This window comes from Maniola hyperantus, chromosome 1 (genome assembly GCF_902806685.2).
Source record: "Maniola hyperantus chromosome 1, iAphHyp1.2, whole genome shotgun sequence".
NCBI lineage: Eukaryota > Metazoa > Arthropoda > Insecta > Lepidoptera > Nymphalidae > Maniola > Maniola hyperantus.
In genome coordinates this window covers 15918568-15934471 of record NC_048536.1, presented here as the reverse complement: position 1 = coordinate 15934471, position 15904 = coordinate 15918568, and the positions used below count along the sequence as shown (strand labels likewise).

At 37.3% G+C, this 15904-nt stretch overlaps 1 protein-coding gene across 1 annotated transcript in view; it reads right to left on the bottom strand.

The window, feature by feature from the left end:
• Positions 1-15904, bottom strand: part of Patronin (calmodulin-regulated spectrin-associated protein patronin) — a 93198-nt gene that overhangs the window by 52020 nt on the left and 25274 nt on the right. Inside the window, exon 2 of the mRNA XM_069499836.1 lies at positions 7979-8074. Coding sequence (XP_069355937.1) covers positions 7979-8074 — 96 coding nt within the window. The remainder of the gene's footprint in view (positions 1-7978; positions 8075-15904) is intronic.

The window sequence follows — 15904 nt, the reverse complement described above, 5'->3', positions numbered from 1 at the left end:
GCTAAAGCAAATATACTCCCAACTGCCATTTTCTATTCAGTCAGTTTTTGTAGTAATCTAATTCATACAATTCAGATTTAAGTAATATATAAATAAGATTAATATTACAAAACATAGTCTTAATAAGAATAATGAATTCTCACTTTCTCTCTCTTTGAGTGAACGTAGAGAGTTTACATTTACAAATAATTAATTATTAAGTTGGTAGGTACATGATTATACTTACTTACCTAACTATAGCAAAATACAAAAAAAAAAACCGGCCAAGAGCGAGTCGGACTTGCACACGAAGGGTTCCGCACTATCGTACAAGAAATAACACTTTTTAATTTTAATTTTTTTAATTTGTATCTTGTATTATTTTCCTGTGTATTTTGCAATAAAGGTTCCTTAATCTAAATATTATAAAAGGAAAAGGTGACTGATTGACCAAGCTACTGAACGAATCGGGCTGGGCATGCTGATAGCTATTATGACGTAGGCATCCGGTAAGATAGGAGATAAGATTTTTGAAAATTCAAAGAGGCTGAAATGGGGGTTTAAAATTTGTGTAGTCCACACTCCACGCGGACGAAGTCGCGAGCATAAGCTAGTATTAAATAAATAAAGGAGGAAGTTTTCAATTCGGTGCGTATTTTTATATTTCGCAAAATAAGCCTGTTTTGAGTGAAACAATGCAATTAAAATTAAGTGCTCAATTCCTAGCCGTATAGTGTCAATGAACTTTAGAAAGAATTAGCCTCACGACATTTAAAACATTAAAAAATAATTATCATAATAGCTTTGGTCTCAACGAGGCTATAATAACAATAATCAATCCTCGGTTTAAGAACTATTATTTTTTATTGCTTAAAAGTCGAGGAAAGCTGAAGGTTTGCCAAACATTTTTTTAAGGAAACGGCAACAGTTGTTCATTGTCTAGTTTACTATAGCCATATTTCAATTAAAAATTCTATATTTCTAGCTGTGGTAGCCTAGTGGTTAGGACGTCCGCCTTCCAATCGGAGGTCGGGGGTTCGATCCCGGGCACGCACCTCTAACTTTTCGGAGTTATGTGCGTTTTTAAGTAATTAAAATATCACTTGCTGTAACGGTGAAGGAAAACATCGTGAGGAAACCTGCATGCCTGAGAGTTCTCCGTAATGTTCTCAAAGGTGTGTGAAGTCTGCCAAACCGCACTTGGCCAGCGTGGTAAACTATGGCCAAAACCCTTCTCACTCTGATAGGAGACCTGTGCTCTGTAGTGAGCCGGTGATGGGTTGATCATGATAATGATGAATTAAAAATTCATACTAAATTTGATGATAGTGATCTATATTATAAATGCGAAATTGTGTTTGTTTGTTGGTTTGTCCTTCTTTGCTGACGTGCTTTTTTGCATGGGTACAGTTAAAGACCTGGAAAGTGACATGGGCTACTTTTATCCCGGATATTCAAAGATTTCCAACGAGATTCTTAAAACCTAAGTCACGGGCATCATCTAGTGTGTTTTATAAATGCAAAAGTCTTTTTGTCTTTTACTCTTTCACAGCAGAAAAAAATTCCCACGAAATTTCTACAACACTAAATCCACGCGGATGAAGTCGCGGGCGCCAGCTAGTATTTGACATGATTTACCTCTGTCGTTTATAATGTATAGGCCTAATTCAACTAAGTAATTCGTAGTTTTCTGTTTCACCTCGCTATTGGTTCGCCAGCCAATCTTTCGTTGGTTACTCAGTTAGCCAGATCCAAGCACAGCCAAAACAAAATGACGCGCAGCCGTGATAAAAAAATGCAACAAAGCTACGAGCAGGCGACAAATTGCGCGGCGGGCGGCGCGGCGGCTGGGGGCTGCAGGTCAAGGAGAGAGGTGCGAGATTGCTGTCATTTGAATACCTACTCGGCTCTAGAGCTTTCATTATGAAAAATCATTAGTATATAGAGATCGTTGTGAAAAATCTTCATTTGTATGATGAAAAACTATTTTTTTTTAAGTCAAGAAATGTCTTGAAAAAGTACTTAGATAGCGGAGGCTTAGTAATAGGCTCTCTCCTTGGCACTTTTCGGGTACGGAATCTTAAAAAGCAGACTTCGATGTTCTAACTTCTATCCACCTGTTAGTACTTAGTACCTTCTCACTTATGTGCTACTTTTTAGGGTTCCGTAAACAAGGAACCCTTATAGTTTCGCCATGTCGGTCCGTCTGTCCGTCCGTCCGTCCTCGGTGAATCTCAGACTACCTATTAGTGCTAGAAATCTGTAATTTAGAAAATAAATATTAATCACGCCGACAAAGTGGTGAAATAAAATTGTAATAAATATTTTCTTTTAGGGTAGCTCCCCTACATGTAAACTTGTAAAGTGGGGATGAATTTAAATTACTTCAAAATAATAAACTATCATTTTATTACACAACAATATCCTACACCTAATTTGCTAAAAGTCCTCGGACTGATCGCAAACCACAAATTAAAAAAAAAAAATTAAAAAAAAAAATTATTACACAAAACCTAAGATGGATTCGATCCGTTTCAAAACAGAGGAAATAATTAAGAAATCAGAATATCATGAATCATATACCAGTAAAAGGTATCGACGCGGGTATGTCGAGAGCCGTTGAGTCAATCGGATCAACGATTTCATACTGTTGATTCATTTCAGATTGTAACTGTTATTTACTGTGGGAATCACTTCGGAGTACGGGTTTTATTTCGTGGATCAACATTTTAATTTAATATCAAATGATCAACTAATTAAACAAAAGAATTAAGTAGCTACAGTAAATCCCCTATGCTCGGTGTGCCCCTACTAATTAATTAGCTTGCCTCGTCACTGCTTGAGTGATTCCCGTTTATGTCTCGGGGTGATTCGCTAACTCATTGTCCAGCTGCTGAGCTGAAATTGACATTGGTTGGTTATACATTACTGCTTCGTTGAGTGATATGAAATAATTTTTTCGAAGAAAACCATCAATGGATTAAAAATAAATGTCAAACGAGCTCGGTGGCTTATTCAGTGTTGGACACTGAGTTAGCGAATCAGAAGCTGGAATTAGAAGAACAGAAAGGTGCCTTTTAAAGTATTATACTATTTTATAGTAGGTAGTAGGTACGTTACGTATAGTTTAGAATATGCTGAGAGACATTCCAATAGAATTTTGATCGAAACAATTTCTTCTCAAACATAGTATCTTTTTAACTTTTATTCACAAAATCTATTGACATATTAGACATTATGCTGAGACACTATATGGAAGCCACCGCAGATGCCATGCCGGCGATTTAATCTAAAAGAAAATAAGTAAAAGGTAGACAAACGCAAGTCGCTAAGAAAATAATTCCTTAAAGGCGTTGAAATACGCGTTATCAATTTCATGAGAGATTTCTTCAAATCACGTAAATTACGATTGTGTTTAGATCATAAACTTTAAAAGTAAACTAAAGCCAGGTCGTTAAGCGACAAAGAAAATAACAAAAGATCGCCGTTTCCCGAAGACGGAAATGGCAGTGACTATTTTTACGGAACGTTGCATTGCCTCTATATTTATACCTAGTACCTACTGCCTACTGAAACGTCTATCTGCAAGCCAATCTCGACCTTATGGGCATCACCATCCGGAAAGGAAAGTGACTTGGAAATATCTAAAAGTATACACAAGTTTGCTGGACATACGGCCATAATAAGATTTGCATAATAATTTTTATTTTTATTCAGATACAAGTTAGCCCTTAACCGCAATCTCACCTGGTGGTAAGTGACGATGCAGTCTAAGATGGATGCTGGAAGGGGTATGGCAGATTTTAATAAACCCATGTGGCGTGCCCCTTTGGTTTCTACACGGCATCGTACAGGAATGCTAAATCGCTTGGCGGTACGGCTTTGCCGGTAGGGTGGTACCTAGCCACGCACGAAGCCTCCCACCAGACCAGATCAGAAATTTAAAAATTATAAAATTCCAAATCCCTGCCAGGAATCGAACCCTAAGATCTAAGCGTACAGAGGGACAGACGACGGTAAGCGACTTTTTTTTTTTTACTTTGTTACTATGTAGAGATGCAGACGGGTCGTTTGCCTGCTAACGTTTATCTGAGTTTGATTGTACTTGTATTACTCCACACATTCATTAGTGGCTATTTCCATCAAAACAGTTCTCTTCGTCGAGGCGGAACACCATGGCTCGTACTCATAAGCGTGAACCATATAAAGGTATATTTATTTGTATTCAAACATCAACCGGCGATGCACTAGCTAGCTAATTCCGTAATGCGCTACGTCATTTTTAATATCACTATCCTAATCACCTCAATAGGTTTATAATGAAGTGGATTCGTACTTTTAGGATTTTGCAGCGGGGTAGTATTGTAAAGCTTTATTTTAATAACAATTATCATCATCATCAACTAATAGAAGTTCAAGTTAGAGCCTCAATAGCTCAACGGGTAAGAGTAGACTGAAAACCGATAGGTGACGGTTCACACCCCGCCCGTTGCACTATTGTCGTACCTACTCCTAGCACAAGCTTGACGCTTAATTGGAGAAGAAAGGAGAATATTAGTCATTTGACATGGCTAATATTCTTTTTAAAAAAACTGGACATAGGTCTCTTACAGACTTCAGTCCTGCGCCGCCTGACACGCAGCGGTTCTCTACAACTGGTTTGATGTTGTCTGCCCTCCTAGTAGAGTGTTTTCCAAAGCTGCGCTTTCAGATGCAAAGTCAACAACAGTAAATTCTGTAACGTTTCTACTACTCGAAGATAGAACGAGTTATGTATCAATTTAGATCAAATTACTCTAGTAGACTTAAATATTAAAATACATTCAATGTCGTTATTTTTATATTTGATCAAGCCATTACAAATAATATTTTAAACGCACAGAGGACTACCTACGAAGTTGTTACCTACAAGATACTGACGAGGAAAAGCGGTCACCAATAATTGAGGCGTTTTAAAATAATAATACAGCATCATAGTTAAACTCTGTCATGTTCAGTTATAGAACAAGCAGAAAAATCTAAAAATCCTTCAACTTGTTGACAAAGTAGGCATAATGCACATAGTACGAATTACGATGAGCAATCTCGTATCGACTCTCTCCTATCAATAAAATCTATAATAGTATACATATATGAATCTATGGCAAGAGTAAGCAATTTTTATGATGTTTGTAAACAAAGTGAAATAAAGTCACGATCATTATGTTCATGTTGTACGAGTAGTCGAGTATGTAATGCCAAGGTAATTGAGTGATGATCAACATTTTGATGGTCACATGGTATTTTATTTGACACCATCAATCAAATAATAAGGTGTGATAGCCTAGTGGTGAGGTCGTCCGCCTCCTAATCGGTAGTCGGCGGTTCGATCCCGGGCATGCACCTGTAACTTTTCGGAGTAAAGTGCGTTTTAAGAAATTAAATATCACTCGCTTTAACGGTGAAGGAAAACATCGTGAAGAAGCCCGCATGCCTCATAGTTCTACATAATGTTCTCAAAGGCGTGTGAAGTCTGCCAATCCGCACATGGCCAGCGTGGTGGACTATGGCGAAACCTTCCTCATACTGAGAGGAGACCTGTGCTGTGTAGTGAGCCGGTGATTGGTCGATCATGATGATCAAATAAATAAATAAACGTATTTATTAAGTAACAAAGTTCTATGTACGTATAGATTGTTTTCATCAATATTTTGTTTTATTATGACAGATGCAGACAGATCGATAATGAAGAACGCGGAGGATCGTGTGTGGTGGCGCGCTCTTGGGAAGGTCTATGTCCAGCAGTGGACGCAAACAGGCCGATTGATTGAAAGTCATATATGGACAGGGAGGAGATTACGCTGCTAAGTATAAATAAACTAAGCTAAACTTGCATGAATCACTATTTACTACTACATGGTTTCTAACTTTCAACAGCTGAAACCTTGCAGTAGCGGTTCACATAACAGCAGTCGAGATCAAAGTCAAGCTTTATTTGAAACAGAAATTGAAATACCTCGTTCATATACGGCCTGTGACATGGCTTCGCTCATATTTGCTAGCATAGTTTCCATAGTCTCAAATATTTCCTGAGGAAACCCGATTTACAACTTACTACATTAACGGTTATAATATATGTATAGAGCCTGTTGTTTTTTATATTATCCAACCAAACCAGTATCATAGTTCAATGTCACTGATAATGTATAAAGATAACATACTATTTACTCAAGAAACCTCTTTATCCAAAAGATATCTTCTATGTAGAACTATTGCTTTATGCCTACACAAGTTCATCATAAAATCTAAAGACGGCGACTCCTACCAAGAATCGAACCCGGGACTTCCCACTAATAAGACCACAGGGCTTACCAATGCGCCAGGGAGGTCGTCAAATCTACAGTATTAGCATTGTCTTAAATTACAATCAATCTACAGGATAAAAAGAATACAGGATTTGCATTAAAAGCGTCTAAGCGCTTGGTCTTTTCACCTTATCCTTATGTGTCCTTTTTGTCATTTTCTCAACAGGTGTAACAAGTAAGGATTTTCAACACAGTTACATTTCAGAATGCTATAATTGTGCGGACGGTGCCGATAGCACAAGCAAGTCATAAATGTATTAAGGTGTTTACACGTATAACGGTGTAACTCTACCCAAAATTGTAGTCCAGCTATTTGGCAATTTAAACCGTCACACTATAACTAACAAATAACACGCGTGTCCACCGGGCGCTCCCAAAAGCACGCTATTTCAAGTTTGAACTGAGACCTAAAAGCCTCGGCCTCGCGTGCTGAAAGCCAGCCCCATATAACTGGATGGATCAATACAGTACCGCTATGGTTCTGCTTGAACTTTGCGAATAACCGGCTTTCGTTTCAAGGACGATCCTACCTTCGACCAGATGCTATCCTGCGGTATAAATAACTTTTGAGTTTGTATGAATTGAGTCTTCTAAGAAGACGCGTATCTACCCATGCTGCAAATCAAAAATGTTCACTCGATCAACCCCACATAAGTTAACTAGAGAATGCCGGCGACTTCGCGATTTAGGTTTTTAAAAATCCCGTGGGAACTCTTTGATCTTTCTTCCCCGGGATATAAGCTAATTCTGTACCAAATTTCATCAAAATCGGTTTAACTGTTAAGCCGTGAAAAGCTAGCAGACAGACAGACAGAGAGACAGACACACTTTCGCATTTATAATATTAGTATGGATAGTATAGATTAGAAACGAATCAATATTAAAAGAAACTTAACTCTAAATAAACTTTGCTAAAATATCTACCTTAGCCACAGAAATAGTACTCGGTAAATAGCTTCTGACACCTAACCTTAGAAGCTAAAGTAGGTGTTTAGTGCAAAAAATCCGTTTATCCTGTATATGTAATACTTTTTGAGCGAATATAATATGATTTATGGTAACTGTTGGTGGTTCTAAATAAATATTTATAAAGGTATATCTATCTACCTATTTATACTTTTAAACAACATGTTACAAAATCAACTTTCTTTGATGTTGTAATTTATTGCATTCGCGTTCTTTGTCAGTATCACTGTAATGCTGTTTTAAAATAGAACCATTTTTGATCGAACTGTGTTGTGGTTGGTTAGTTTGACATAGATCTTCAGTGTACCCGTTGAACCCAAGAAATGTATCTTTCAATCAATCAGTCTGTTTGCGTCCACTGCTGGTCATAGCTGCCTTCCCAAGAGCGCGCCACCAATTATTATGTTTTACAAGTGATGTGATATCTACTACATCCATGTTTAAAACCTTATGGTGCCTAACCTATAGTCCGCGCCAACCACGCAGTCTTAGCCGTTTTGAAATTCTTCGTAGTATTTGTTGTTACAGTGAAAGGCAATGATTATTAGTTATTGCCATCTGAGAATTTCAACTCTCTAAACTACTACGATTCACGAGATACTGACAGACGGACAGCGAAATCTTAGTAATAGGGTTGGGCACCCTTCGGGTACGGATTACGGAGGCCTAAAAAAGTAAGTAACACTTACCTCATGGTCTCTGTAGAATGGTTCTAGGAGATTCTCCGGTACCCGGTTGTTGAATGCCTTCGACAACAGCCATTTAATCGACGCTCGCTGCTTTGACTGGAACAAAGAGAACAATACAAATTAGAGCAAAGTAACAAAGTAATAGTCTTACAACGACGATCTTCGTAAATACACACCCAATCCCATATTATATTAAATGCGAAAATGTGTTTGTTTATTGGTTTGTCCTTCAATCACGCCGCAACGGAGCATTGGATTTACCCGATTTTTTACATGAATATAGTTGAAAGACCTGGAGAGTGACATAGGCTACTATTTTTCTCGGAAAATGAAAGAGTTCCCACGGGATTTTAAAAATCTTAATCCACTAGTAAACGGGCATTTGCTAGTTTATCTATTATGATAAAATGTGGCTGAACATTTTGAAAAACTATTGCTGTTTGTTTTTATTTAATTTCCAAGGGAGACGACAAAAACGGCAAATAATACTGATATCGGAATTAGGTCAAGATTAGATTTGCGTGTCGTTGGGGTCATTAACATCTGTAATATCATTAAAGCGGTGACACTAATATGGTCAATAACATCACGTTCTCTACTTGCTGTGCTAGTTTAGACTTTTGTTGTGAGAATTGTAGCGGCGGCCGGCGACTGCCGATTGCGACAATAATTATTATTGACAACCACGTATCATGGAGCGTCTGCTTATTGTGTACAAATTGGTCGATTAATGGAACCAAGTGCTGGACTTCATCTAACCAGGCCAGAGATTTACGTAGGTACAGTAACGCGGCAGAAAATAATGTACATCGACATTTAGAAGGAGATAGCGGATTTGTAGAGCATTGTCTCTGTCGTTGAGACCGACAAAACGTCATATAGGTATGAGTGACAGAGACGACGCTCTAAAAAGCCGTTACCGCATACTGTACTTTGGTACAGATTACTGTGACGGATTACAGTTCACGACAGTTAGGGAAAACGTCGAGGCTTCGACGTCACTGGCAGGCGTCAAATGTTAGTATATTTGACGCAAGGTAGTTCTATTTTCTTTGATTTAATAGTAGTGTACTGTGCTAGTAGTATCACTGATAGTACTAGACTATAGACAGAGTGAACTAGACTGAGGGAGCTCCCGGAACTAGAATTTCAAAACCTGCTATATTATGCCAAAAGCAGGTTTCTATTATCAACAGTTTTTCCTGTCGGTAAAATCTGTGGTGGCCACAGATTGACGTAGCATAGGAGACTAGTTGTCTACATGAATACTACATGAATTAATAAGATACTTAAATTTTTATTTTTATTTTTTGAACACTCGTTCGAACTTCGCTATCGCAAACAATCGGGTAATTCGTATATATGCAAATGTACGTACTTCTCACGAAAATACCCATCCTCACAATACACGCTATGATAGACAGAGTCAAAGTTACATGAACTTCGATCGGAAACCTCCGTGACCTTTCATAGGTTATGTCTTTGGCTTATACCTTATCTAACATTTGTAAATAAAATAATTCTTATATTCAACTCACTCTCATTTCAATTTTCAAAATAAACTAAAACTAAAACTCTGATTTAATTCTAAATACAAACATGTATGTAATTTCACACATGACAAAATAAATAGAGAGTATTTAAGACTAGCTAGAATTGACAAAGTAAACCAAACCGTTTTAAATGGGACGAGATGCGAAAAGGACGAGATGCGAATGGCACGGGCTGCGAAAAGGACGAGATGCGAATGGCACGGGCTGCGAAAAGGACGAGATGCGGATGGCACGGGCTGCGAAAAGGACGAGATGCGAATGGGACGAGTTACGATTGTGGGACGAGTTGCGAGTGGGACGACTTGCTAACAAACCTTCAAATAATATTTCAAATAAGTAGGTACTTAAATTCGGAACTAAAGTTCATCACACGAAAATGATAACCAACTAACTACAACTCCTAAGCTAATTCAAATATTATATCTCACATAATACATTTCCAACAGTTGGTCAAATGAAAAGGTTAGTAGACAAGTAAGGCGCATCAAATATTCATTGACTGGTTTCTTTAGAAGACAACGCCACATAAATTTTGCAATAGCTCTAATAGGATACTTAATACTCATATCGTTTATATCAATTGAGGTTTTGGGGGTTTTGGCTGATTGGTCTGAATTTCCTGTAAAAAAGTGTGCCATTCTGCCCAATTAGGTAAATAGGCGAATCGGGCAAGATTGCTAGAACTACTTGCTATTGATATTTACCCGTGTATCAGACTAAATATAATACTGTGACCCTTGTTCTTCATTTTAGTATGATCCCGTTGTTTAACCAGTGTCATATTTGTCAGGCTTCTAATTTTACATAGAGCGATTACCATCTGACCTCCGTTATTGGGTTCTGAACCTTATTTACCTATAATCTTATTTATGTGTCGACCTTCTCTATAACCTTAAGTCACCGTAGCCGCGCTAAGGCTGAAATCTATAGAGCGCATTTTGACTTTGCTCAGACTAAAGTTTCAGTTGAAACGAGACAGACTTATGCCAGCGATATAACATCTCGTTTAGCAGTGTCTTATGTCTGAGCAAAGTCAAGTTCTGAGCGCTCTAGAGATCTCAGCCTTAGAGCTGATTTCACCAACGTAAAGTTTTATCCGACAGTAAATTTAATATTTTGGCAGGTTTCCAATACAAAAACTGTCATTGTGTTCAATTTATTCCTCGATTAAACGTCACTCGACGTTGGTGAAATCGGCTCTAAGTCTGAATAAGCCTTTTCTTGCTTCTCTATAAATCAGAATTGAATTTTTTGGACTACATTAAATAAAAAAATTGCATCAGTGATGGTAGCTTCAACTCATTAAACATTTCAAACAAAGCTGTTGCATTGCTCACGATAAAAATAAACATTTTCTTGACTAATTGCTGTGGCATACGCTGTAATATTATCAATATCATTAATCACTATCTATAATAAATACCTGAGCTTTGATTAATCTGTTATCAATTATTATTATCAAACTATGTAATACAACATGACTACATAACGTTAAAATAATCGGTGTTCCACATTTAGTCTACATTCCAGGTGTATGCGTGTAGCATTCTTGCAATTTATTTTATGAAAACGGCAAACAGCAGCAAATCATAACACCGGTCTGCAGTATCTCTGCACGGTACTATTATTTATCTATCCAAGATAAAAGTAGGTTAATCAAATTATCGTTCATTTTGATTCTAATCTTGTAGAAACTATTTTGTCGCTTATTAGCTTCTCTCTTTTCTCTCTATACTTTATCTCATAATAATCACCTGATAATAGTAAACATATACTACCTAGCGGCACGCTATGATGGCCGGTTTGACACATTACAATAGTGATGTGGAATGTCAATTTATTCTCGAACAAAAAACAATTAAGTTTTGTTTTTGTACCTGATTAAATAGGTTTAATAAAACAAAAATGTATATGTTTATTTAATTTATTTGAACGAACTGAATATTTGAACGAAAATGAATATACATACTTTATATGCACACAAGAAACATATGAATACAAAAGATACCGAAAAAGGTGCCACAAAAGGCCATAATTAATCAGATTCGTCCATACTACTATTTTCACTGTCGTCACTGCTATCATCACATACATTAATAATTATATGTTCGTTTTCTATAATATTATCTATTTTCACATCTCTTTCATAATCTTCCCTTATTAATTTAACAGTTCTATTCACAACCTTTTCCCAGTCTCCTTTAGTCACATGTTCACAAGCTTCTTCTAATAATTTTAGCATTTTTTTTGTGGTAAATGGGGGTTCTGTATTGTGTCTTGCAGCATATCCCTTAATTTGAGCCCACACCAACTCAATCGCATTATACTCACAATGGTAAGGCGGTAACCGTATAACTCTGTGCCCATGTTCTAATGCTATTTCGTCAATGACGTATCGGATCTTGGTTGGTTTGTTTTCTTTTAAAAGACGTACTAATTCCGCTTTTAACATATTCATGTTTGCATCTACGCCATTTTTACGAAGCCATGCGACGATATCAGCTTTCTTTTGGGATTGGGCAGGTGGCTTGTCAATTTGCATCGAGTGGTATGGGGCGTTGTCCATAATTATAATAGATGGTTCAGGGAGGCTACACAACATTGAGGTAAACCATTCAGTAAACTTTTCTCCATTCATGTCTTCATGATAGTCTCCAGTGGTTTTTGACGCAAAAGCCATGAGAGAACCTTCGACAAACCCGTTGATGGTTCCGGCGTGACAAATTATAAGTCGCGATCCTTTTCCTACAGGAACTTTGGAAGTAGATGCTGCTGTGTCATCGTTCCAAGAACGGCCTACAGTATGGTTAGCATTAAGCCATGTTTCATCCAAGAACACAACATTTTGCCAATTTTTGATTTCTTTCACTTGCCGTAAAAAAGTATACCTTGCCATCGCTATATCAAATCTTTCCATCAATATTTTGCGTTTGTTACATTTTTTGTATCGAAATCCAATGGTCTTCAAAATCTTCGTTAAAGAACTTTCCCCACCGAAGAATAATCCAGCTTCCTTCAGTGAATGCACCAACTTTTTTCTTGTTGGATACTCCTTCTGTAAATAGTAGCCGTAAACATGTCTTCGGATAGCATCGGCATCAAAGCTATCGATGCCTACGACTGGTTTTGCTCGTTTTCTCTTTTTTGGTGTGTGAAGTTTATTTTCTTCTGTGCCAGTCTCGCCATATTTTTTTTTAGTTATCCGTCTAACAGTTCGTTGTCCAATATTAAGCGCATCAGCTACGCGTTCAACCACTGACGTTATAGGTAAAATTGGCCCTCCATTTTGAGCTTCACGATCGAAATAGTTACGAAGGCGTATTAGGAACTCACGTGTCTGACTATTTAGAACAGTTCTCTGCGTACGTTCGGTCATATCGACGAAATCCACAACAAAGGGCTTGAACAGAGTCCAAATTAACGAGCAAGGGTCAACAGTAATGCAGTATCAATATTTGAAATCCAAAGCCAGGTCAAAACTATATCACAATCGCATTGCACTGACAGTTTATACTTTTCGAAGCAACGTCAATTCGAAACTGCTTTGTTTTGCATTGAGCATTGACGCGAGTTTGCCGGAGGTAGTAGTTGTGCTAGCCAGCGATCCTATGTGACGATCGTATTAGATTCCATTTTTAAAAATTTATTGATATTTTTTTGCGATTTCAGAGGTTTGTCCACATAGTGAAAATTGTTCATATTCACAAGTACATTCACCCCTTAAATGGTGCAAACTGATTTTTCTACACTTGTATACATTTAAGAAATCAATTTAATAAATAAATTTTGAGTCCTAAACCTAAAACTACATTCGATAAAATTTATGAATCTCTGCACATCACTATCGTCAATAAAGTAATACAATTATTTCCTTCAAAGTCGTTATCAATTAATACGGAACTTCATGAGCGGACAAACGTCAAACCGGCCATCATAGCGTGCCGCTAGTTTAGTATAAAGTGATTCATTCATGTTGCCATGGTTTCCTTTACAATTTGTTTTGTCTTGTTTTCACACAACAATGATAGCTTTATATGCTGTGTTTCTATGTCATAAATTTTTACCTGCTGGTTTTATTACTTAATTTTATTTGTTAGCACAAAGCATGGTGCTTCTTGCAGTACCAACCTTTCAAACTTCTGAAGCATTATAGTTTTACCCCATGCCTGCAGTATGCGGCAGAAAATTATGTACATCGGCCTTTAGAATGACATTTCGATTTTGTAGAGCGGTATCTCTGTCACTCATACCTATTTGACGGTCTCAACGACAGAGACAATGCTCTACAAATCCGCTATCCCCAACTAAAGGTCGATGTACATTATTTTCAGCCGCGTACTGTATGTGCATTATGTATCTGTAAAAGTCGATATCAAAATAATTTGGCTAATTCCGTTGTACACAAACTCTAAACTAAACTAAAATTACACGTCTAAATCTATTGCTATCCCTTTCATAACGTTGCTTGCGGAAAAGGATAGCACTAGATTTAGACCTGTTAATTTTGTTTAGTTTAGAGATTGTGTACAAGAAAATCAGCCACATTATCAAATCAACTAAAGCGGGGATAAACGAGATGTTTTTATTGTACCAATTTGATTATTAATAGATGATAATCTGTTCACATCATTCCTCTGTATTCTGATTAGTCTGTTAGACACATCTCCGCCCATCTACGCTTTAGTGGATATCGGACCTAACACATTCAGATTTGTCTAGCAAATGACTTATGGAGACCGTCAATTATAAACACGCCAATTACTACGAGAAGATATTACTAGTAGTATACAAATGTAAGATCATAAAGCCGAAAGGTCATACGTGCCGTCGCATGCCAGGGCAGTTAAAAATAGGCCGCGGCAGAGACACTCCCAAATAGGAAACAACTTGGATGCTCCCAATCCCCCGATCAAAGGCGTACATCATAAACAACTGTTGCACTCTAGTTTATTAAGAGAGACGATATGCCGGAAGAAATTATAATCGATCGAACTTTTAAACGCTTTAAATAGAAACCTAATTAAACTTAAAGTGGTGCATCAAGTAATAACAGACATCTAACGGTTTTGTTTATTATCGAGAGCAAGAAGTTTAATATCGGTACACTTTTTCGGATTAAGTATTTCGTTGTTTGATCTCCATTTGAAATAGGTGATTTGACTCTCAGGATTCTTGGAACAGAGGAGGAAAAGTCTTTGTGTTTGTTCAGAAATATAATCAAATTAGATGATGCCCATGACTTCGGGAGAAGTAGCCTAAAGCGGCGGAAAGTAACCTGAATTCGTATTAGGGGTACAAGCTGTCTCTGTACCAAATAGATATTGCTCGCAAGTCAGACCACGCGGACAAGGTTTTTAAAAATACCGTGGAATTCTTTGATTTTCTGGGACAAAAAGTAGCCTATGTCCTTGTCCATCTCCGGAATGTTTGTACCGGTCAAAATCGGTTAAACAGATGGGCCGTGAAAAGCTAGCACACTTTCGCATTCATAATATTAGTATGGATGATGCATTATTTTCTTACACATGCTCAAACCACAGAATTGTGCTTATTATCTCTGGACGTAGGCTGCTTCCACGATGTAACAGTATTTTTGTAAATATGACAAATTACAATGCCATTTGAATAACAAAGGAAAACGCAACGGTTAGAAAACGCTGTTTCGTATTGTTAAATAATTATGCGTGTTTGCGGCATCTGTGACGTAACAAACATATAAACAAGATGACTAAAGACTCGTAGTTTTCTTGCTTTTGTGACGTCACAAAACATATCGGGCATGTTGTTCAATCTTACTATAACGCGTAAAATTTAACTCCTCGCGCGCCATTTTAAATTTTCGTCGAATTTCATGTCAAAAGTAATATTTTAATCCTTATTTTAAAGGTGAACCGTACTTTTGACATGACAGTTGACCCATAATGGCGCGTGAGGAGTCATTTTTTAGGGTTCCGTACCTCAAAAGGAAAAACGGAACCCTTATAGGATCACTTCGTTGTCTGCCTGTCTGTCTGTCTGTCTGTCTGTCTGTCTGTCTGTCTGTCTGTCTGTCTGTCTGTCTGTCTGTCTGTCTGTCCGTCTGTCTGTCAAGAAACCTACAGGGTACTTCCCGTTGACCTAGAATCATGAAATTTGGCAGGTAGGTAGATCTTATAGCTGACATTTGGGGAAAAATCTGATACCGTGAATTTAGGGTTAGATCACACAAAAAAAATTAAATTGTGGTCATGAACTAATAATTAGTATTTTTAACTTTCGAAGTAAGTGACTATATCAAGTGGGGTATCATATGAAAGGTCTTCACCTGTACATTCTAAAACAGATTTTTATTTATTTTTATGCATCATAGTTTTTGAATTATCGTGCAAAATAT